This window comes from Anneissia japonica, unplaced genomic scaffold (assembly GCF_011630105.1).
Source record: "Anneissia japonica isolate Jap-2015-1 unplaced genomic scaffold, ASM1163010v1 scaffold1417_len1240632_cov203, whole genome shotgun sequence".
Lineage (NCBI taxonomy): Eukaryota > Metazoa > Echinodermata > Crinoidea > Comatulida > Comatulidae > Anneissia > Anneissia japonica.
Window position 1 is genome coordinate 347,594 of NW_022727891.1, and position 25,109 is coordinate 372,702.

The following is a 25,109-nucleotide window of genomic DNA, read 5'->3' on the forward strand; positions in this document are numbered from 1 at the left end:
AAAAATTAGATATTACTTATGAAGATAAATTATTAATATTATCCATAATTATTCATAGCAATGGAGTTTTTATTTATTTATTTATTTAGAAAACGTTTTTGCAACAGCGGCACCCATTACAATAATGGTGCATCAAAAACTAAAGTGAGTGGAGTGATAGTGATAGTGTCTATGGTGTGAACAGTCTGTGATAAACCAGCTGTTTGCATGGCTAAGCTACCAAATGAAGGCCAGGCTACCATTTCCAAAGAGCAGTCTTCACAAAACCTCCACATTAATATAATATTTCTTAGTAGTTAAGGATTGGTCTAGTTATGACTTTAGTGGGACTTAGAAGAAGCTTATCACCAGGGTTTGATTTATACCTGACCTTGTGCAATGATGTAAATGACTGGTTATATTTAGATATTGCAAGAACTTATTCATCATTTTTAATTACCATGACGTTATTATTGTCCTATTTCTTTTAATATCTGTCCTTGTATACATGTAATTCCAAGTCCTTCAAGGTATTAACAGAAAGTTTTCCTTGAATTATAGTTATATTTGATATATTTTATTGATACTATACAAATTAAAATTGTTCACGTACACATCATAATTTAAAGTCCTATAATTACCAAGTTTCTGTTTGTAAACCAATTAAATATTCTAAATCAACTAGGCCTAGAGTATGTATTGACTATCAATAACAACAATGAAATTACATTACAGCACTAAATCAATATTATAAACATAAGAAAATTGTAGCAACTATTAAGAACACTATTAATATCAATAAATTTCATTTGAGTAGCATGGTACATTAGATAGTAATATACTAATGTAAAGTTTAATGTTTTTAAAATAAATGAAATTAAAGGTATAAAATAATGTTATTGTCTGACAATACAGAGCATAAAATCATGTAGAGTAGTGCTTAGAGCGGTCATGTAGACTCACGTTTACAATTGGGTCATATCACCGTTATAGTGGCTGATGTACCATAATCACCCACTACAGTATATAGCTTAACTTACAATTGGGTGATATCCAGGTTGAGTATACAGTCATTGTGTCATGTTGATATTGGAATTTTAGAATGCCTTCACAATACCCTGTGCATCAATCAATTCAAAATCCTTGCCAGGTATTTCATAGCTTGTAGTCGGATATGAGTGGCGCTGTAGCTCAGTATTCAAATACTAGGATCTTTGGTTCGATACAAGCTAATGATCAGGGTATTTTCGCAACTTAAACGACTACACATCTCCGTAACACTCAAATGATTATTTAATAGAGCAATTATAATTGTGTATTTTTTATTCAGTGTAAGGGGTGACATTTTAATGTGGATAATAATGTGGTTAAAAAAAAAAACCATAGCCTAATTACTACAGTATGTACTTGGTCCTCAAATTCATTCCACCATTGTGTACATGTGCCATAGATTGTAACACAAAGAACACAAAGATCAGTCTGTAAAGATCAATTAATTGATAAATTTATATAACTTAGTGGTTTTATTTTCCCGCATAAAATTGTCTTTTGTGGTTTCTTTTGTCTTGTTCAGAAGCAATAGTAAATAATTGTATATAATTTATTCATGAACATCATTTGTAGTTTGGTTTTTATTGTTCTCACTTAAGATCTTTTGAAATTGAGTCAAATAGCTAATTGTTTACCTTTAGCAATTCAAGGAGTTGAATAATACTTTTTGCTTTAAGAGTCTTCCTGTTCTTGATTGTTGTTCTCTTTGATTCTCTAGTTTCCGGTTAAATAGTGAAAGTGTCTGTTCAAAGGACAAACTACTTTAACTTGATATTTTACTCATTGGATTGGATTGGATTTATTCGGTGTAAACACCAAGGATAGCCCACGAAAGTCTAGAAGAAGACTTATTTCCAGTGGGGTCCTTCTGGTGGTGATTGGACAGTACACCGGGAGACAATCCCCTACTCTTTTCCGAAGAGTGTACTGTGTTCTTTAACGTGCACATGGGCCATAAATGCACACGGGACAAACGGCTTAAACGTCTCATCCGAAAGACGGTGAGCTATGTAACTTGTATTTCAGCCCTCTAGCTGAAACACAAGGAGAGGCAGCGATGGGAATTGAACTGGGGACCTAGAGATCTCCACGGTTCAGCGCACACACAGTGGCTACCACCAGATTAGCCGACCGAGCTAAGCTGCTCTTTATTTGATTTTATAACAATAATTTCAAAAATATTTTATAAAATTCTGTTAACACTGTGTTTTCCATTGGATAGGTTTTGTCCATTAAATTGTGTTTTGTACTATATGACCATCCTGATTTTTTTTTCCTAACTCAGTAAGGGAGTAGACTACCATAAACCCCATTGTACACTCTGTATGCATGAGCATCCAATGTGATTCCATTAGATTACAACTTGTGTCAGGATCTACTTAGACTGCATAAGCTACAGATCTTCACTGCCACCTATATTCGTGCGTACTTGTTGCACTGAATGATATGGCAGCATATTAAATTTACGACACAGAAGGCATTGAATATGATAATAGAAATAGTACGGCCTTAGTCACACTCTGCAATTTGAGTGTATGTACGCGGCAGTTACGGCAATAACACGTGCCACCCTCAGTCATGTATTACAGTATGGTTACGCGGCAGTTACGACATTAACACATGCCACCCTCTGTCATGTATTACAGTATGGTTAATATATGTTTCTAAATTTGTTTTTTCAGGTGGTGTTCTCAAGGTATATGCTCACACCATTGTGCCGCAGGTTCCATACAAATCCCTGCTCGTGTCTGTAGACCAGACAGCAGAAAATATAATAGCTGAGGCTCTAGAGAAATATGGTCTACAAAAGCATAACCCTGCTAATTACTGCCTCGTCAAGGTAACCAGGGTTGAGTGTGTGTTCCCAGCACGTGTGATGTGTGTGTCTCTCTCTGTACATGAAGTTTGTCATGTTCTGTGCTGCTATTGTACTCTTTAAATTCACCGTGATTGCAATAAATTTACCTTATTACAAATGCGTGTGCTTCTTATCTTGTGTGTTAATTGTTTAGCTGAGGACCAGATTTCATCTGTCAGACAAAAAAACATGTTAGATGAATAAATAAATAAATAAATAAATGTGTTTGCGGGCTTGTTGAAAATCATATACATTACAAAATTGTTTAATTTTTGTTTATTTGTTTACTTATTTCCGTTGGTTCCTTTCATCCAATGGGATTGAGACAAATTATACTTAAAAGCCCCTCTTGTATATGAAATCGCTTTCAGTATATGGCATAAACTTCAATTCTTGGTGGTTGGACTATTGCACTGTTTAACTAGGATTTTAAGAACAAAATGGTAAAAGGAGAACATCCAAGGGAAATGTATTCCACAAACTACTCTTCCCTCCCGTGTATATTTATCAAGGATGCAAAAACTTCAACTTATTACATGGATGACCCAGTTCAAAAATCAAACTAAAAATTATTGCTAAGTATAAAACTACAAATACAAAAAATGCTTTAAATCCTTGAAGACCGGTAGTTCTTTGTTGGCCACAGGCCCATAATGTCAGTACACTGGGAGATAATCGCCTACACTTTTCAAATAGTGTATTGAGTTCTTATATGGTCCCGAGTTCAAAAAATTCTTACTGATTTTGCCAAGCCCCATTTGTTAATGACTGCTGCCAATTTTGTTGGTAATTACTACATGCTCCATTTTATGGACTGCTACACCACCTCACCCCATTGCCTCTTAATATGCCTGAAAAACAAGCATACAATTCCAGACAATAATGCTATACTTTACATAACCATGGAAACACTTTATCACCTCAGTCATTAGGGATTTTCATCAAGGCCGTCAAAGGCATCATTACATAGGATCAGCTTGGAATCGCACTAGACATAAATTCATCAAATACAAAGAAACATCTGATTAAACATTGTTGAGTCTGACAGAAATAAAAATCTGATATAAGCCTGACTTTAGTAATAGAAAGAGAAAGCATCTGCAGTCTGTTAAAAGCTTAGTTATTTAAATGAATGAAACTATAAGCTATAAGCATATTGTATTATCCAGTAATGAATGAATTATTATACTTCCATTGTGATAACATAATATGCATCTTGATATTCTGTATTGGTTTCGACGAATGCATGCATATTATCTACATATTTTACTACTTGTTTACCTCAATTATTCCAACCGTTCTTTACTGGTCTCTTAATAAAACTTATTTGCATCAAAAATACAATGCATGCTGATGTAACATTGTTGCATATTACAGTACAATGAATAATGTTAGCATTATTTTGGCTTGGAGACTTATTATAATTCATTCTTAAAAAATATATATTTTTGCTTAAGTTATTATAATTTCATTATAAATATAGTGTAGTATATGCCATAGAACATCCTGCAATATAGCAATCAAGAATAAGATTCCAGTTTATCTTCCTCTCTGTGATTTAAACTTTTAATACATGTAGGCTTATATCTGTTTTAAAAGTTGATGTTCATATAGAAATGGAGAGCACACTATTTAGACAACTTTGGTTATGATTGCTTTTGTTGTTTTTATATGTTATGTTATGTTATTTTCCAGAAGATTAAATGTAATCTTAGAAATGTGTAAATAAATTGTATTGACAGTATTGTAGCTATGGTATGCTTTATCATTGTTAAGTATGCCATTGTATCTGCCTCACATCATTAAAAAAAAAAAAAAAATGTTGCAATGAACAGAACTTACTGTTTGGTAGTTAAGAAGCTTGTCCTTCAAGTCTCATTATCCTGGGTTCAAGTCACAGAATTTAAGTTTCAGATTCCAAGGTCCTGGGTTGAAATCCCCAGGGTGATTGTTCAAATTACAGGGTTCTGTTCAAATATGATATGTTTTTACTATTTGCTAAATTCTATTTCATGCCTCATAATGGGATGGTGGTGTTGTGTTATTGACAATGTTAATAGTTTAGCAGTTGCCCATGATGCAGTAGTAACATGTCTACAGCTCAGCATAAAAGTTCAACATCCAGCCACAGATTGGCACAACACACTGTGCATGCTCTGTAGCTAAAATGGTGCATTGTGGACTATATTTACATATATTTATATATATATTTTCTATATTTACCTACTAAGAAACGAATTTGTCTGTCTACAATATAAACAGTGAAATGTCATGTTACATTGTGCAGTAAGCTATTATTGATCAGGGTACGACACTGCTATCAAATATTGTATTGTTATGTGCTATGCAAATCTGAGGACATTGATTAATATTGCCTTGCCATTTTTGTATTTTAATTTTTCAAATAAAATATCTATATTCATGTTTAACTTCTTTTTTTATTCCCCCTTTAATTGATTTTATCAAGTTGAAATTCGCATGACAAACCATTATGTATAGTAATCTCATCTATAAAAAACTAAGCCATTACTTCAATTATTATATACAATTTGATATTGCTTACATCTTTGCTTTCTGAATAATAAATTGATCACTTCCTCTATAGATGACATTTAGAATTAGCCCTATTTTCATCATATTTAATATGAATTGATATAATACTACTGAATTATTATAAAGAGCATGGTAAATTGATGATGATGAATGATGAATATTGTTTTTCTAGTATGAATATTAAATATCTGATGTTTCTGATATGAATAATAACTAATTAATGTGTTAATATTGGTTTTTTGAATTATGAATAAAATGTTAAAAGCTTTGAATTTATTTCTGATATTGCTGAATGAAAATTTTAGTGTTTATTAATCATATACTTTGTTTTTCTTAGTTAATAATACTAAGAGTTATTTTTGCATTATATTTATCAAAGTTTAAGTTTCCTGGATTTGATTTTATTTTTGCATGATGTGCATGGCTTTGCCAAATGATTTTTTTTTCTTGTTTTTGATTGTTAATGTTATCTTTCGTGCATAATTCCACCATATTAATGTCAAAACCTCTGTGGTATGTACACCTAATTTATTGATGCCTATATGTGATTCCATTAACTAGGATAATCAAATTTTTAAAATTTAGTTGTCTTTTAACATTCTGTATTATAGAAAATTAATTGTATATTTCTTTCTTTGGCAGGTAACGGTTCCCCCAGGAGCAAGCCCAAGTGAATATGCAGACAAGGGAGAATGGGGTAAAGAAACTGTAATGAAGCCAGATGAGAGCCCTCTAGAAGCAGTGATAAAGCAACCACCAGATCAAGGTGTGTGTGTGTGTGTGTGTAAACATTTTAATTTATATTTAATGTGACATGAACCACAGTTTTCTTTTAATTCTTTAAGGATTTTATTCCTGAGTGACTGCAATTTTTGTTCTTTTTTTTTTTTTTATGAAAGTTGTTTAATTTTAAAATGGCTTCCCCTTTTCAATTAGATCTGAAATCTTAAAAATTGGGACTGAGGAGCACTAATAATAGCATGCAGTATTAGAATAATGAAAGCATATGTGCTCAGTAAATAGCTGAAGCAATAAAAAAAAATGTATTGAAGATGTTTTGCAAAGCCTCATGGGACATATTGTCTTATTAGGCAGGCCATGTCATGCATCCAGCCTTTCGTATGATATCACTTACGATACACAGATAAAAATATTTAATTTGATGTTTTTTGTGTATTCATATACAGGAGAGTTAAGGTTTGAACTGAAGAATCGGCAGGACGATCATCCAATTGCAAAAAAGATGGTAGATAACGATAACTATGTGGGTCGATCATCTATACCACAAGACAGGCTGCCATACTTCTTGGAGCTTAATCCAGGTAGAGTCAGTTTTTTTCATATTTCAGATTCAATGTAATTAACCATCTGACTGATTTTAATTAGTTCTGCTAATTTAATTAATTTAATTTAATTAGTTCTGCTAATATCAATGACCAACAAAATTAGTATTTGACATTGTTATGTTGTCAAAAGTTTCTAAGAACCATGTAAGTCAATCTTATATGAATTAAAAATATTAATTTTTCATAATTTTTAAGGTTAATAACTAAATGATATACAGTATAAAGAGGCATAGAGAGAGACAATGCTATTAAATACATCATTAATGTTATATTTACTAGATAACTAACAAACGTTAGATGTTTTACTTAAACCATGGAGGAAATATATTACATATTATATGCTTAAACGTTTGTCTTTAGTCACTAAGCACAGGTAGAGGATTATAAAGGAACCACTGAGTAACATCCTAAAAATAAAATAATAAAGTATTGAAAGGTTGGTTATTTGATGGTCTTCAAAGAACAACTGTATTTATTTAGAGAAGATTGAAAAATTATTATTGAATGTATGAATGAATTTCCAATTGAATATTACCTTAAAATTCATATCAATTGCCTCGGAAACAAAGATATGTTAAAGTTAATATTGATTGTAATCAAACTTAGGGCATTGGCTTAGAAACAAAGAAATATCATGTAGGCAATCAGACTCTAGGCAAACATAAAGGACAAATGAAGATGTATCCATAGCTAAGTATGAGTGCTTACAACATAATGAATGTGAACTGTACTAGTATCGCTTACAATATGTTTCACATTTATTTTCTTGTATTTCCCTTTTTGAATTAATGACTTTCATTTCAATCTCAACTGTTCATGTATATTGTACAGTACTTAGCCTAAGTGATGTGTTCTTTCCTTATAAATTCCACTTACCATCTAATTGGCTTTAGTCATCTGATGTTAGTAGAGGTAATTCTTTTATTCGTAGTCATACTTAGTTCAATGTAAGATTCACTTCAAAATTGGATGGAATCATTCTAAGTGGGATGACAACTCTATTTCAATATTGATTGCAAGATGATGTTAGCTTGAGTGAATTCACTTAATTATTCATCTCTGATTTGTAGTTACCCTGCTTGACAAAGTTTAATGTAAACTACTATGCCAGTGTGTCTAGTTATATAATGTAGATATATTTATAATTAAGATTATAAACATAAAAACGTGTGCGATGTTGTAGAGTCCCTTTAATATCATACAGCATTCTTGAATGCATGTTAACCTACAATCGTAATTTTTTTGTATAGTAAATATTGTTATTTTTGTTATAATTTATATTTGTTTTAGTACTTTCAACCTTATTTTTATTGAATACTTTAAACATAAAATCAGAACATGACTAAGAACTGACACAAAATCATAAAAAATATGTCAGACATATAGTTGCGTATGGCAAATATGTCAGACATATAGTTGCGTATGGCAAATATGTCAGACATATAGTTGTGTATGGCAAATATGTTTTTCTTGAGGAATGCCACTTGCTGGTTTACATGTTTATATATTTTTGTCTGTTTCAATCCAGCAACTATTCAGCAATGTTGTATTATTGAATAAATATCAATACATGATTCATTATTTGCCAAAATTTATAAATTGTTGCTCTAAATGTTGTTATTTCAGATGGCACAGACGTTATTGATTATAAGCCCAAGAGACATCGTCTTCAAATGGACGTAACTGAAGTCGGAAGTGCACGTGCCGTCCCGTCAACTGGGAACTACCTACAGGTGAGTGTCTACATTGTACGCATAGTCACATGATACCAACATCCTCATCTAATTGGTCCATTCCAAGTGGTATAGGGCATAGTCAATGTTGATCTTTTGACCTTAAACGTTATTGCTGCTAGGTTCCTGTTTATTTTGCTCTGAATACTTGAAAATATTAAGTCAAAATAAAAGATGTGTTAACCATATCCACTGACCCAAAGTCATGTAAATTTAGGGTCAGCTTTTTTACAATAATGTTTCAAAAAGCCACTTCATTGTTTTCGTTTCATCCTATTCAATTAGGCTTAGACAAATAGTAAAAGAAAATGCTATATATAATAATTGCATGCAGTGCTTACTATCAAAGATGCACTGCTGTTGAACGCCTGGAACACATGTATTAGTTACATGTAATGGCATCGCATTACCATTGGAATTGATAATTCCTCAATTGCAGTTAGTGAAACCAATGATATTTTGTTAGCCTTGTAAATCCAATGGAAACACTAACTAATGATGCATAACAGGACAGTTATGAAGTTCTGATTAATTATGGATTACATGTTGATTATTATTTTATAACAGATTAATAATGAAATCAGCTTCTTAGAACTAAAGATCATTCTTGCATGCCAAACTCCTGGTGATGTAACATAATTACATAGTGTTACTAACAAGTACTCTTGTATGTTTTTTTTGTATTTTCAAAATTATAATTACTAAACAATTAATATTTGTATTTTATTTGAGTTGATATTTACTTCAATTATATTAAGCTAGATGAGGTAGATAGTTTGAAGTCAAAGACATGAAAATTGGTTTGAATGTATTCATCATCATCATCATTCAGTACCGTAACCCCTGGTGTGGTTTTTGAGGCAAGAATGATGATGTCTTGACATTCTCCCGCCATTGGTCGTGGTCATAGGCTACCCTCTGGGATATGGCAAATGACAATCCTGTCCACTGTTGTCCTTCTATCTTTTTCTCTGTCTTCCTTTTCTCCTTCCTTGGAAATGTACCTTGTAAGATGATCTTTGTCAGGCCTGGTTATATGTGCATACCACTTAAGCTTTCTTTTCTTTACAGTTGTCGGCAACTTTTCATGTTGTCCAATGGCAATTGTTATTTCCTTGTATTCAGTTTGGAACAAACCCATTTAATATGCAAACATCCTGAACATCCCCTCAATCTGATTGGCTGTGATGCATACAGTACATAGACTAATAGAATGTAGTACATTGCACAACTATTCAAGGTATATTTATTCATAAAAACATCAAAAATTGTTCATGGCAGCCAAATGCTGAATTGATACAATTTTACAAAATTTAACATTCACATTTTTACATTCTAAGATGCTTTAATTTAATAATTCAACATTTTTCTTCTTGTAGTTATGTTCGCAGCATATTCTTTCTCGTCATTGTGTCATCGCAAACATGGAGGGCGTCATCACAGTCACGCCAACTAGCCGCGATGCAGAGACGTACGTTAACAGGCAACGGATATTTGAGACAACAATAATCCAACACGGAGCAGTAATCCAATTTGGCAAGATGCATACCTTCAGATTTTGTGATCCACAGCGTGAAGAACCTGTAAGTTTCTCTTTTTGTTCCTTTGTTTTATTTTTACAGGAAGAAAGTTTAATGATATTTCTATTGGTGTGGTTCTTTTAAATGAATATGAAAATCTATGAAGAATGTATTGCGTTATTGGAAACTGAAACAGAAAAACAATTGATAACCCTAAAGTTGTTTTGATAACATTTTTAATAGTACAGATATTGTAAATATTGTCAGTTTTGTATCTTGGCCAGAAAAATGAAATTACGATAGTAAAATAAAATTATGATATGATGACTTCGTAAATTCTAGTTTCCATTTAACGCAACAGTTCTTTCAATGCCTTTTAACCATTTGTAACAAGTTATTAAATTATTAAGTACTGTAATACTACCAATGGACTCATTTCAGAAATATAACATTTCAATTCAAATCAAATGTAGTGGTCAAACTCATCTCGGTCTCGATATTAAAATTATTACAGAATTCCTACTTGAAAGCTTTGAAACTGAAAATTCTATTTTTAGAAATGAAATTTTGCATACAGGTCTGTGGCGTGTGGGTGCACTTTGACCTTCACAGTAACACACCTAGTAGTGTTATATGTTACTTCATAATAGTAACCTTCAAAGCAACATGTTTTATGTGATCTTAAATATCTTTTGCTTCCGTAGTACTATCATTCGCATTGGAGAATGTATGTAAGTTTAATTAGATAAATGCTAAGCTTATTTCTGTTTTTATTTGTTCTTATGTGATAGCATACAATGAGCCCCTGCAGACTGCCCAAGTATCCTGGTATTTCAGTCTGATTATCCTAATTGGTCCATTCCTCCTTCTTGTGCTGTTCTTTTTAAAATTGTTAAAAGAAGGTGCATGTAGAAAATAAATATAAATCTATTCATCTCTATTGATAATTAGTAATGTGTTTTCTATTGCAATTAAACTAAATTAATCCAAAAAATTCCAGAAATACAGAATAATTTTTTTTGAAAAAATGTCATATAGAATCTCCCTGAGCTCTGAGAAAGTGTGATGTGCATGATCCTGAGAGTTGCATCCATCTTGGACAGGCAGTTGTTTGAACACTCCCCTGACAAAAAAGATCATTTTCAGAAATTCTCTTAGGAAAATGAGGCATGCATGATCAATCATGAAGGCTGTGTCCAATAGACTGTCATTCAGACATTTGCCCTGACAAAAAAAACGTTTTCAGAAATTTCTTAAGCTTTTGTGAAAATGGTATGCATGATTGATTCTGAAGCCTGTGTCCAACTTAGACTGTCTCTCCTAACAATGAGTATTACATGTTTGGTGATACAATCTGAATTTCCCTTATCTTAATAAACACTGTCTTTATATACATATTGTCATACAAATATATTATCCATTCTAACAGCAATTAGTACTTATAATGAGGGTTTTCTAATTTAACAAATGTTATTTTTGTTTGGCTCTTGTTTTTATAATCTAATCTGTGTTATTAGCTTATAATACAGTATCTTCATTAAGTAACATTATACAGTAGAACCTCGATTTTGCGTACGGTACGGGATCAGAGGGTGTACGTAAATCGGGGGATTCGTAAAATAGAGGTTGGGTTAAATTTGTTGTAACCTTTGACCTAATACATACGTAACGCTCAATATACGTATACGTATGTATGAACGAACGATGTTACCTAGCTAGGCTAGACCTAGCCTCTAGGCCTACAAATTAAACAATGTGTTTAATGTTTTTATTCATCACTTTACAATGTCATAATAGAGTTTTCAAATAAAACCATGTGTCTAGTGTATTAATTCATCACTTTATATCTTTTATTTAACTAAAGAAAATGAAAATATTGTAAGATTACCTATACGACAAAGCTATAACTTCCCCTTCATGCCTATTCTAAACAACAGAGCTGTGGTGTTGTCTGGGCCTGTTGAGACAAACTAAACCCATGTGCACTGGGCGAGCCAACCAATTAGCGTTCGTGTACGAAACTATGCCTACTCAGCTTCGTGTAGAAAATTCGATCAGACAAGTTTTTCCATGGTTTGCCACACAAAGCTAAGGAGGAAAGCAATTATTTTGAGCACCATCGGTAGTTGTTCATCTCACTCAGTTCACGTGGTTTTAGATATAACAACCCGGTATTAGACTCAATCAACGTTGCTGTTTAATGAAAATGCGTTGCATTATGGTTTGTTTATTGTTATAGTTTATTGTTATAGTCTTTTTACTTATGGTTGCTCTGAAAAAGGCTGTTTGTTTTGAATATTTTCGGGGTTTTTGATGACGTCATCGTCGATACGAGGCGTGTGTAAAACCGAGGGTTCGTATAACTGGGGTACGTAAAAACAAGGTTCTACTGTACTAGTTAATATACTGCTCAGAGTCTTGGTATCTTAAAACACTTATAAGAACATAGAAACTTTAAATTATTCCTATAGTTTTATATATTTGAAGATAGATCTAGTCGTAAAGAAATTAAACTAATAATGTCTATTATTAATTACATTTTGTTGTTATAACTAAATTATTTTGTATATAAGTTTTGGTTATTCTTTATTATTTTTAAAAACTTTTAAATTCAGTTATTTTCAAGGCTTTTATTCATAATTTTATATTTGTATTAATAAAAATCTTATTTTTAAATGGTATCTATTTTGGTTGCTTTTTGAACTACAAAGCCATTTTAACATAATACAGCATTATATAGATCAGAAATTATATTGCTAAATACTTTATATTAACTTATACTATATGTTCTGTACTATTTTTTGTATAATTTCAACAAATACCACTTAAATCTGCGTTATATTATACAACATTTACAACAAATAATGTTTTAATTTGTATTATAAGCATCATTAACCAAGTTATTGAAACGTTAATCTTATTGTAAATCATTTACAACAATCATGTTTTATTACTTTTAATTACCACTTTGTAGATATCTGTAAGTGTCATTAACCAAGCAATTACTATAGCAATCGTACTGTTGTGAATTATAAGATTTACACATTATAAATCATTTGAAATATAGTTAACAAAAACAAAAAAACAAAAAAATTCTATGCATCCCTATAATTGCTCAATCCATACAAAATTTATGTTTATATATTGAATGTTATATAGCAGTTTGTACTTACTTGTGGTAAATTGGTAACAAGCTTTCATTGTTGGTATATTCTGTCTTGATATGACCAGCAAGGTTGCATGAGGATGAGCTACCTTCTCGTATCTCTATATTTATGCTCTGTATGGTATTGTGAAAACTTATGCATGAAGAGTTCTACCAGTATACATGGTTTGGAATTTTCAGGGAAAAAAGATCAATTAGACAAAAAATTATGATTTTAATGGAGAGTTCATAGTCTTGATTGAGGCTCAATTTCAGATTTCTACACAAAAACATAGTTGCTACTGTGAATATTCTGGTTAAAAGTTTGATTTTTCATTAAGTTTTGTGATTCCTTTTTTTTGTTTGAACAGGATATGTCTAATGCGTATGCTCCAAGATCCCCTACCAGACCAGTGGAGACGACCTTTGACGTGGATGGCAATATTGAGACAACCAGAGTAAGTAACCTTCATTCACTCAATCTTTAATAATATTTACTAATGAAATGCCATTCCCGAGGTGTATGTAATACTTTCAGCAAGTCCACATTCATTCTGCTATCCATGTTAAAATTTAAATATCCTGAGCTATCCATCCTATAACTGGCCAATGCAGGATGAAGCCTCATACATTAATATTACCCAATGGAAAATTTCTCAAGGTAAAAGATCAACCAAATTATGGAATGTCTCCCCAATCATTAAAACTGGCCTTAAAGATATGTCAACATCTACCTTCAAAAATGTTATTTTAAATGCTATTGAAATGACAAAACTTAATTAAATTTTCCTTTACCTTTGAATTGAACAACTTTAAAACTGTGTATTCTTTCTCTGTCCTGTTTGTAATTTCATTCTTCATTTTATTTTATTAATTATGTCTTAAGTCCTGGGTTCAATTCCTGTCAGTGTTGAAGGACTTTTTCTCATGACCAAAATGAATCCACTCCCTAAACCTCCTATAATTGAGATTTAGTTTGTGTAAAGCATCGTGTGTGTATGTCTTGTGAAAGGGATTGTCACCTACAAGTAGGACAGTGATATATTCGCTATTGATAATCCTTGGTGCATGTATTGTTCACCAAAATAAATAATTAAAATAATAATAATTTCAGGATAGAGAAAGAATAATTAAATAAATGTGTTCATATCCACTCATATTTAGAATGTTCCAAATACTGCCACAAGGACATCTACTTTACACTAATTATTATTATTTGTTGTTTTTAGCAGCAACAGGGCAGAGGTCAGCCTGATGTGAACTCACCGGTGCCAATCCCACGACAGGTTGATGATGGTTTGCCTGCTATCCTGGAGTTCAGGGAAAATGGTAGGTTATACAGTTTATTGGCTGCATTTCTTGCAAGTCCTTGTTTATTACCAAATGACCAGCGACTCACTTGCTAATTAACAGATGGTAGTGAGAGTATGAGGCTTAAGCCTCATAAACACTGCTGTAGTTTGCACAAGGTTGTGGTTTCTTTTAGTCTACGGTAGTTAGTTAGACACTAGCATGTGTATTCCTTTTAAAGAACTTTTGTGATGGATACTCCAACCCTAACATAGGTCGAATTTGATTTATGATAATAATAATAAAAATGAATGATTATGTATTTAGTATCGGTATCTACCAGCATCTTACTTTATATGCTCAAACTTTGCTAACATGATTTCTTGATTTATACAAATTTACAGCGGAGAACGATTTCCTTGAAGCACTTATTGCTGAAGTAAATGCTGCAGCCATGCCATTTAAACTCAGCCCAACTTACAGTGTGTATATGGCATTGCGCTACCGGCTTTCAAGGCTTTACAGACCAGAAATGGGTCCCACAGAGCGTGCTCAGAAACTAACAGCACTTTTGAACAAAATGGCAGATCTTGTTGAGAGAACTGTACAGGTACTGCATATTTTTCACTATTTTCATTTAAACATGTTTTTTTTAATGATTTATTTTCCATCTATTTTCCCAAAATTTATTATTCTTACCATTAGTTATCATATTTTTATTATTTACTGTCTTACACATTATCCATCTCCAGGATAGTTACAATAATGCTGGCGCACTGGCTTTTTGGTTGGCTAATGCCTCTGAGCTTCTTCACTTCATCAAACATGACAAAGACATGGGAGGGCTATCCCAGGATGCACAGGATATCCTGTCCGGTGCAGTGCAGGAATCCTTTAAACTACTTGTCAAGTGTCTGCACGGCGAACTTAACGCAGTCATGAATGCGTTCTTAGATCCAAGTGACGAAGCAGATGTCGAGAGAGATATGTCAACAGGTATGTACACCTTCTGGCCCTTTATTCTGCTTAAACATAACCCCTTTCCTTGAGATGTGTTAACTGGCATTTCCCCCTCTCCCTACACCACAAATGTTTTTCAGTTTGTCCCATTGTTTACCTCTCCATAAAATTTTTACTCCCCCTCTACCCCTCACTCTTATCCTGCAGAAGTAAACTTCATCACATTAATTAGTATTTACTATGTTGTAGATGATGATCTTCGTAGCACGGATAGCTGGGGAAGGAGTGCTCATCGGTTCAACCAAGGAAGGGGAAACTATGGACCTAGACCAACCTTGGGTTAGTTTATTAATACATTAAATAAAATAAAGAATTCAATGATATGCTTCTAAAAGTTATGAAATGTTAAACTCAAATTGTTATTTTAATTGATGCTAAGTTGGATTTGAAAGTAAATATATTATTGTCTTACCATCCCTTACAGGAGATGTGGTTCAGACTCTGTCTTCTGCGATGACATTGATACGTCGCTGTCGCGTAAATGCTGCCCTCACCATTCAGTTCTTCTCTCAGTTATTCCACTATATAAACATGTGGTTGTTCAATGCTATGGTTATGGAAACTCAGTTGCGTTTGTGCACGAGGGATTGGGGCATGCGGATCAGACGGCGTCTGGGTAGAATTGAGGCCTGGGCCGAGAAACAGGGTCTAGAACTGGCGGCAGAATGCCATCTAAGCAGGGTTATACAAGTAAGGGCAATTGCTTAATTTTACAAAATCTCTCTTTAATCTTTATTTGAAATCATTTGTTCTTTTTAAAATGAATTTAGTTTTTTAGTCAGTCAGTCAATCATTTAGTTTACTTTTCATTTAGGAAAATGATTATTATTCATATAAGACCATTATTGATATTATTGACACCAATTAGTTCACTCCACTCAAATATAATTATCAAAAACTTAAAATAAAAATTTAAAAAATTTAAAAAAATAAAAAAAAATGTTAAAAAAACAAAAATTTTAAAAAATTTTAAAATTAAAAAAAAAAATGTTAAAAAATTTTTTTAAAAATAAAAATAAATTTAAATAAAAAAAATTTTTTAAAAATTTTTAAAAAATATATCGTCTTTCCAAGCTTCATTGAAATTTTGCTTTATCTGATGTCTGTATATGTTTATCTTTAGGCTTCCAATCTTCTGCAGTCACCTAAGAGTACAGACGATGACCTAGCTGCCATCAGTTCCAAATGCTTCAAACTAAACTCCCTCCAGTTACAGGCCCTGCTCCAGAACTACATCCCCAGTTACGGAGAAAGAAAGATGTCGCAGGATCTCATCGAGAGGGTTGTCCGTGTTGCAGTGAACACGGCAGATGACCTCAGCAGAAATGATGGACGTCCAGTCCAGCTGAATGAGGATCCTGATCCAATGCTGCCATTCCTGCTGCCGGAGGATGGCTATTCATGTGACATCATACGTGGGATTCCCAATGGATTGCAGGAAGAACTGGCTCCTCTCTGCAAGGGTGGTATGTGTACTTTATGATATGTTATTTAGTATTCTAAAGGTGTGATTCCAGTCTAGTGACTATTCTTCTGAATAATTATACCATTATTTGTAATTTTCATCAATTCTTGTGTTTTTAGTTTTTAATGGTCTAATATATAAATGAAAAATGATCTCACCAGAATAGATTGATTGTTCTTCATAAGTGACTTCATCAAGTGTCAAAATATTGTATATATCTTAGTAATTTTTAGATATGCGATATTTGATATGATCATTTTTTATTTGTATTTGATCTAGGCCTGTGCCGCTTGACACCACAGCATTCTAGTACAGGAGACTGGACCATTCACCTGAGGAGGAGTGGATCACCAGGGGGAGAGGTATGTTGTTGCATCAATATCTTCGCTTTATAATATAACCTCGGGTGAGGAATGGTGTCAGTTACATTTATAGTTCATTTGTAATCCTTTTATTCAATTCAATAGTTCACTCACCTGTGAAATATTCTCACTCTATCATTGTAATCACTTTGGAAGATGTTGCTTAGCTAATGGATGAAACACTTCATTACGTCTTTGCCAAGACTGTGAACAGTTCTTGGTTTTGATAGCACAAAGAAAAGCACTTGTTAGAGAGTGTAGTGTTAAGAACAATGCATCACCTAACAACTGCTGTTTAGTGTTAGCAGAACTTTTGAAGAGCACTGTTGCACTAGTGTTGGATGATGTAATGATGTATTCAGTCTATGCATTTGTCAGAGTGGGGTTTGAATTGAAAGTTGCTCTTAGTACAAACTCAAAGACTATGAAATGTAGGCTTCTGACTTAAGCACTAATAGTAATACCTATTATTCAGTTTCAACACTTTTCTGTAGCCATCTGGGATGAATATCTGCATAGTTTTTACATGAATAAGTAGATGAATGAATAAGTAATTGAACAAATAAATAATGCAAATTATTAAATAATTAATAAGTAAGTGAACATATAATAAATTCTGTATCAACATTAATCATCAATATTCATGAGATAATGGAAAATTATAATATATTTAAAACTCAAAAAAACTCATATGTATTCTTCTTTGAATTGTCTTAAAATAGATGCTAATAAATAACTGTCTCATTGTGTATGCTTGGTCTTATATTTGTGTAGAGTTGAAGAAGTCGTCATTGCAGACAAAAAGACTGCACGAAAACTAAATAGTTTAAAAACTGATTGCCCATTAGGGTATAATTAGTTATCTAATGATATTGGCTCTAATAAATCAAAGCAATCATTATTATTGACAAATTAATGAACAGATAAATGAGCCATGTATGGGTAATTAATTATCTTTATGTGTAAGATAGCCTTAAAGCTGCTATCTTCTGACTGCCTATTATAATGTAGGTTGGTTTATACTGAAATAGAACTTTTAAAAAAAAAACTTTCCAACTCAGATTACAGATACTCACTGACAAAAACTTGTTAGTTGCAGTTCTATGTGTACATGTCATATGTCCAACCCATATTCATCCTTCTATTTCTTTTAAAAATTGCAATATCCTATGTTCTTCATTAACCATTTTCTGCTATACAGGCCATAGCTCCTGTTAGATGCTGTATTTTATGTGCCCAAGTTTTATACATAAAGCATTTTGATTGCCGTTTGTAGAATGTCTGTCACCTTGATTAACATGCGACATTCAATCATTCAACATCCAGTGATATTCCTTGTTTTTTACCAGTTTACTAGCTGATCCACAACATGGACAATGATGAACAATGTGGGTTGTTACAAAGTATTTTAAAAACTGTTTTGGAATCTTGAATAAATGATTGCAAAAATCGAGCATGTTGAACTTTGTAGAAATGTTACACAATTGAAAATCACATGCATGAATGAAATAAACCATTAAAATATCTTAATAATTTTTAACATTAAAACTGCAAATCACAATACAGTGGGAAAAAATAATTTATTTATAAATTTTGTTATTTCAAGAAATACCACCAGATTTTATCATGGGGAAAAAGAATTAGCCTTAAACTATGGAAGAAATCCTAATGTATAGTATGATAAGTTAATGTACTTGATACCAGTTTGTTCCTCTGATTTCTAAATTAATAGCAACAAATATTAATTACTTCTACTGATCTGTACAATTTCTCTTGCTACTAATCTTTCCCTAGTACACCAATCATGGATCCATTTTCCGATTTAATATCCTAAGCCAGGTAGAGTCTAAGACATCTTCAAGATTTTCTTTATCTTTGGTTTTACCTCTCACCTTACCTTTCTGCCTTGTACATTATTTTTTGTTCAAAATCTTTGTTAAATGTTTTGTAATTTCATATTTATAGTATCATCTGATTTGTATGAAATATATATATGTGTGGTTGATTTTATGTTGTCAATATTCTTAACTATAGAAATTTGTTTCTTACATACAATAATTCCTTTTTTTTTTCATTTTTAAAATATAAAAATTAGGTGGAGTGCTGATTTTTTTTTTATTAACATATTTTTGAATTCCAGTACAGATGTAATTTCATGATAAATTGGAAAAAAACATACAGTTTTTTTTAATATAAATTCTCTTGCCTTACTAACTTATTTGTGTTCTAAATATTTATTTCTCGCATAATTTGCATTTTAATTAAAATTGCAGTTCATCACCATCCTATGACCTCCACTGATCAATTTAAAAAAAACCTGCATTCCTGGAGTACTGACCTATTTGCCAATACTTGTCCAGTTGTTGTAATAAGCTTGCCAAGTTTTCCTCATGTCCTTTTTCAATTTCTCTCATACTTTTAAGTTATTTGTACTTATACAGTTGTAATGTATACATGACAGTGTTTTGTATACTTTCCAGTAGTCCTTATGTGCTTGTCCATTTGCCCTTGTGTACTAGAAATGTTTCTTGATTTACTTATGCCTTAATTTATATATCTTGGGCTATTGGTTGAGTAACCTTCAATTGACTGTGCATCTTATCTGCCTATGCAAACATCTGCATCTTATGTAATGCATGTTTTGAAGATGAAAAATATGAATGTAATGTGCTTTTATTGCAAGTTCTTCAATATTTCCTTATAAAAGAAAATACAGTTATTACGTTCTTCTATAATTTTATATTTCTAAGGATGTACTGTTTGTGTTTAAATCTTGCGCAAAACCCTCCAAAAAATCTCTTTAAAAAATAAATTGCTTATTGCAAAGGATCAATATCAATTCAATTTTCAAATCAAATCAGTTTATTTTGATTGATACTTTTTCCAGTACTCCTTAAATTTATTACCAGTCCATTTAACAACATGCAAAGCATGCATAATGATTCTTTTAAGTTGACAATGAAAGCATTTTCAATTGGAAGCTTATATAGTAAAGTGAGCAATTAAAAATTTGAATTTTACTGCTTATTAGTGTAACACAGACAGCATATCTTTATAGCATCCATTCTGAATGCTTTCATTTATTATGGAACCACAACATGTTTTGTGCGGTTTTACGAAAAATAATGAAAAAAATATTTGCATTTTGGTTCAAAGGGTATGAGTATGTTAAGCGAAATGAATAATGATAAATTAATAATAAATAATTAATGATGGTAATTTGTATTAATATGGATAGATTAATTGGACTTATTGTGTAGATGATGTACTTATAACAATACTTTTTCAGTTGTATTTCTTTTTCTTTTCTTCTTTTTTTTTAATTCTTTGCATTTTCCTACCATTTGTATCAGAACGGTCCAAACCAAGCAAGAATGCCACGTGAAGAGCCGGATGTGATCACAATAACCTTCCACAAACACAACACACCAAGTATGGGATTAAGCATCGTGGCAGCTAAGGTAAGCATTCACTTAATATCATGGAGCGGTGCAATGGTGACGGTTCCTTCAGTCAAGTTCTAAGATCATTTGCTCAGTTCAACCAAATTCAAGTTATTTGCAGTTGGGAAAAAATTTATAAATTACATGAATAATGTACAGAATTGAGATGAAATATCTGTGTACGAATGATAAGTTATAACTGTTACCTTTATTAATCTATCCATAGGGAACCCACCAAGCTAAATCTGGAATTTACATAAAGTCTGTGGTGCCAGGAGGAGCAGCGCAAAAGGTATTCAGAAATAAATATTCAATTTATAAAAAATAACTTACTGTAACTGCTAAATTATTAGGATAAAAAAATCATCTTCTAGAGAAAACAAAAAGAAATATGTACATATGATTGAATAAATCCACAATAGATTATTTGTTCTTCCGCATTCCCTTACATTCTATAACCAGTTGACAATTAAATTAATTTTCTCTGATATAAATAGGCTTTTATTGGTCTTAAGTAGTCACTGACTACATGACAAGGTGTTAATCTACCATATATTCTGGTTTTCATTACCATAGGATGGTCGCTTGGAAGCAGGTGACCAGTTGTTGAAAGTGGACGGCAACAACTTGTGTGGCCTAACACAAGAAAAGTAAGTGATGCTTTTATGGACAATGATAATTATCAATGTTTACCAATGTTTTACCAAGTTTACTGTTTAGTATAATTTCTGGAATTGAGATTTTATGTAACACTTCACTAATTAGCAAGCATTTTATTTTTTCATTAGAGCTGCACTGTTTCTTGTGAAGACTGGAAAGACTGTGACATTACAAGTTGCAAAGAAGGCTGCGGAGTATCATGACCTTTCAACTCTGCTCAGTCAACCGTCTCCTGTTATGCCAAGAGGTAAGTACATCAACACCATCAATACGCGGTTGTTTTATGTGTGGTACCTTGTTAACTAACATTGAGTTCATTCACTAATGTATTTAAACAGTTGACTCACAACAAATTATTGCATGTGAGTACACATCACATGAATATTAGCCAATGGGCATAGATCAAAATTATGCTACAACCAATTATTGCATGTGAGTACACATCAAATGTGAATATCGCCCAATAGGCATAGATCAAAATTATGCTACAACCAATTATTGCATGTGAGTACACATCACATGTGAATATCGCCCAATAGGCATAGATCAAAATTATGCTACAACCAATTATTGCATGTGAGTACACATCAAATGTGAATATCGCCCAATAGGCATAGATCAAAATTATGCTACAACCAATTATTGCATGTGAGTACACATCAAATGTGAATATCGCCCAATAGGCATAGATCAAAATATGCTACAGCCTTCATCATATCTAATATCCTATCTGGATGGAGAGCTTATTTTGAACTTCGCTATAGGAGGATTAATGATTTAAATGCGAGCCCACCAAATATGATGGCAATAAGTTGTGAGACAGCCTTTTTAACACATGTGATATCTATCTATTCTATGTCAAATATATTTAGGAATATTATTACAATACTTATTATGAAAACTTTAGGTTATGCTTGTTAGAAATCTTAACTTGGTGACTGATTCTAATGATATCTGCTGAACCTTATCTTTACTGACTCTGCTGGCTGTATTAGTTAAAATATTATAATCAACTGTATGTAGAATGTATTCTGGGCTGTCTGATTACAGGTAAATTCCCTTGACTAAACTCAATGCTTTTTAACACAATATAGTAGAACCTCGTTTTTACGTACCTCAGTTTTTCTTACGGATGAGGGCGTCATCAAAAAACCCCAAAATACTCTAAACATACTCCTCTTTTCATGGCCGCCATAATGTAAAAAGAGATTTGTTAGTTCTATCTGTTTATTATTTCAATACTGTAACAATAAACAAACCATATGCAAAGAATTTTCATTCAACAACAGCGTTGATTGTATCTAATTACGAGCTGATATGATCTAAAACCACATGGACTGAGCTAGATGAACTAGGCCTACTGTCGGTGTGCAAAATAATTTCCTTCTTACTTACCTTCTTCGTGTGAAAAACTTGTCTGATCGAATTTTCTACACAAAGTTTACTAAGCTGGGTAAGCATAATTTTGCTCACCCAGTGTAGTGCACGTGGCTTTAGTTAGTCTCAGCACGCCCAGACAACAACGCAGCTCTGTTGCTTAGAATAGCCCTGAGGGGAATTCCCAAGTTATACCTGTCGTATAGGTAATCTTACAATATTTTCATGTTCTTAGTTAAATAAAAGATGAATTAAATACAAAGACACATGGTTTTATTAACACTTTATTATGACATTGTAAAGTGATGAATAAAAATACTAAACAAAGGGTTTTATTTGTAGGCCTAGGCCTACAGCTGTTTGTAGGCCTAGGCTATGTCCCATACCGTACGTAAAGCCGAGGTTCTACTGTATATATATATATATATGAATGTATGTAAATGTGATAAAGCATGAAAGTAAGGAAGTGAATGATGATAACAATGAGTCAAACAGCTGCACTAAAACCACCACAGTTCCTGCACACTCCCGCCCCCTCCCTTTTTTATGATAATTATAATCACTCATTAATATTCAAAAACTGAATATGGACAGGATTTGGTAAAGGCTGAAAGTAATAATGTTTTTAAACTGAGTTAGGAGATATGTTGTGATTTGTTTGTTGTAGCACATAAAGGAGAGCGGCAGCCAAGACCAAAGAGTGAAGATTTCTTGCGTGCAGGCCATCAACACTCTCCAAACCAACCATGGGATGACGACCGACCGCACGACACAAACAGCATGCCACGACACCACGCTTCAAACTTCATCAATGCGGCCAACAAGGCCCGTTCATCACCTAACCTAGCCGAAGACCCAAGAACGGCTCCACCGCAACAGCGACATAATGAAATGCGCCCTCGCGAGAATGAACCCTACAGACGACAATATACAGCCAACACGATTGAAAGAACAACGCGTGGTTCTTCTCCCGCTAGTACCTTGGATAAAGCCAACAAAGCTCGTTCTTCGCCTAATCTATTGGGTAATTTGCATGTTTTGTCTCAAAAAATATAATGTTTAAAATAATTATATAGAATAACTACATAAAGCTCTGGTTTATACTCCAGTTATTTAAAGTAAATTTAAATTTTAGCTTTGCTTTTATTATTGATTATGTATCTTAACCAATTTTCAGCCCTCATTTCATATACCAATGTTGTTTTCAAGCAAAACATGAAGAATGACAATGAAATATAATATCATTTATCAAAATAAGCAAAAGATGTATTGTCTAAAAAACAATTTGATGCAGTAAATAACACAGCATAGTGTATCACATAGTTACACTCGCCTCCTCACCCGAGCAAAGCCGCCCACTTGCATGTCATGCCATATATATTACTTTATACAATGCTTTTAGAATAGTTATTTAGAGCTACAGTATTCTAATTGTGACCTCTGACCCAAAGCTGTTGAATCACTACTGGCACTTGTATTTTCCATAAGCCATTGTGGTCTAGTAATATGACATTCACTCTGTGCAGAAGGGTTCTGGTTTGAATTCAGGTGGAGGCTGATTTATACTCTCATATTTTTTTACTGTCTCTACATTAGTATTTGCATTATTTTTTTGTGTGTTTTCTCATTATATATGCACACATTGAATTGTATGTCATGTGTATATGTATACTTTTACCTTTATTTTTATTTTCATAGAGTATAAGATAATAATAATGCAATTTTTTGGTAAACAATCACTCATGAGTTGCATATACATGTCGGCGGAGAGTCGGCAAGGGAGTGCAAACAAATGAGAACGTTAATGCTTTAATATTTTGAAATACCATAATTAAACTTGATATTTTATCCAAAAACTACTATAGATTGAATTAATAATATCTCAGAAAACTAGGTCCAGTGTGCTAAGCTATGAAAGGCAGTAATGTTGGAAGTGATTGACGTTATAATTAACATTATTTATTTTTTTGCATTGCAGTGGAGCAAGATTCTTTCCCATCTAATCCAAGCATTTATGCGTCTATCAACAAAGATAATAGACCACGAATCATTTCTACCTCCAGTCTTCGACCCCAAGATCAGAGGTCAGTACTTGTGATGTTTGACTAAAGAATAATTGGTCATTTTTAATAGACAAAAACACCTCCTCTTGCCTGTTGAAGATTTTGGATATATTTCTTTTAAAATAAAGATATTTCTATAAATGTTTTAATTTATTTCAATTTTATTTTTTATATAGAATTAAATATGAGAGAATACTGTGTCATTATTTCAGTTTTATAGTATTTTGATATTAGAATGCATTAAT

The 25,109-nt window shown here is 32.5% G+C and overlaps 1 protein-coding gene across 5 annotated transcripts in view; it reads left to right on the plus strand.

Moving 5' to 3' along the window:
• LOC117113905 (afadin-like) overlaps positions 1 to 25,109 on the plus strand; it is a 56,635-nt gene that overhangs the window by 25,994 nt on the left and 5,532 nt on the right. The window contains exons 6-25 of one of the 5 annotated variants that reach the window (XM_033257404.1): positions 2,712 to 2,869; positions 6,083 to 6,206; positions 6,628 to 6,762; positions 8,413 to 8,519; positions 9,899 to 10,102; positions 13,556 to 13,642; positions 14,414 to 14,513; positions 14,879 to 15,084; positions 15,227 to 15,470; positions 15,684 to 15,773; positions 15,919 to 16,184; positions 16,618 to 16,960; positions 17,239 to 17,321; positions 19,116 to 19,160; positions 20,675 to 20,782; positions 20,991 to 21,056; positions 21,341 to 21,414; positions 21,553 to 21,671; positions 23,469 to 23,825; positions 24,780 to 24,885. In XM_033257404.1, the coding sequence (XP_033113295.1) occupies positions 2,712 to 2,869; positions 6,083 to 6,206; positions 6,628 to 6,762; positions 8,413 to 8,519; positions 9,899 to 10,102; positions 13,556 to 13,642; positions 14,414 to 14,513; positions 14,879 to 15,084; positions 15,227 to 15,470; positions 15,684 to 15,773; positions 15,919 to 16,184; positions 16,618 to 16,960; positions 17,239 to 17,321; positions 19,116 to 19,160; positions 20,675 to 20,782; positions 20,991 to 21,056; positions 21,341 to 21,414; positions 21,553 to 21,671; positions 23,469 to 23,825; positions 24,780 to 24,885 (3,022 nt within the window). The remainder of the gene's footprint in view (positions 1 to 2,711; positions 2,870 to 6,082; positions 6,207 to 6,627; positions 6,763 to 8,412; positions 8,520 to 9,898; positions 10,103 to 13,555; positions 13,643 to 14,413; positions 14,514 to 14,878; positions 15,085 to 15,226; positions 15,471 to 15,683; positions 15,774 to 15,918; positions 16,185 to 16,617; positions 16,961 to 17,238; positions 17,322 to 19,115; positions 19,161 to 20,674; positions 20,783 to 20,990; positions 21,057 to 21,340; positions 21,415 to 21,552; positions 21,672 to 23,468; positions 23,826 to 24,779; positions 24,886 to 25,109) is intronic. The other 4 variants (XM_033257405.1, XM_033257408.1, XM_033257407.1 and 1 more) reach the window with 4 other exon arrangements.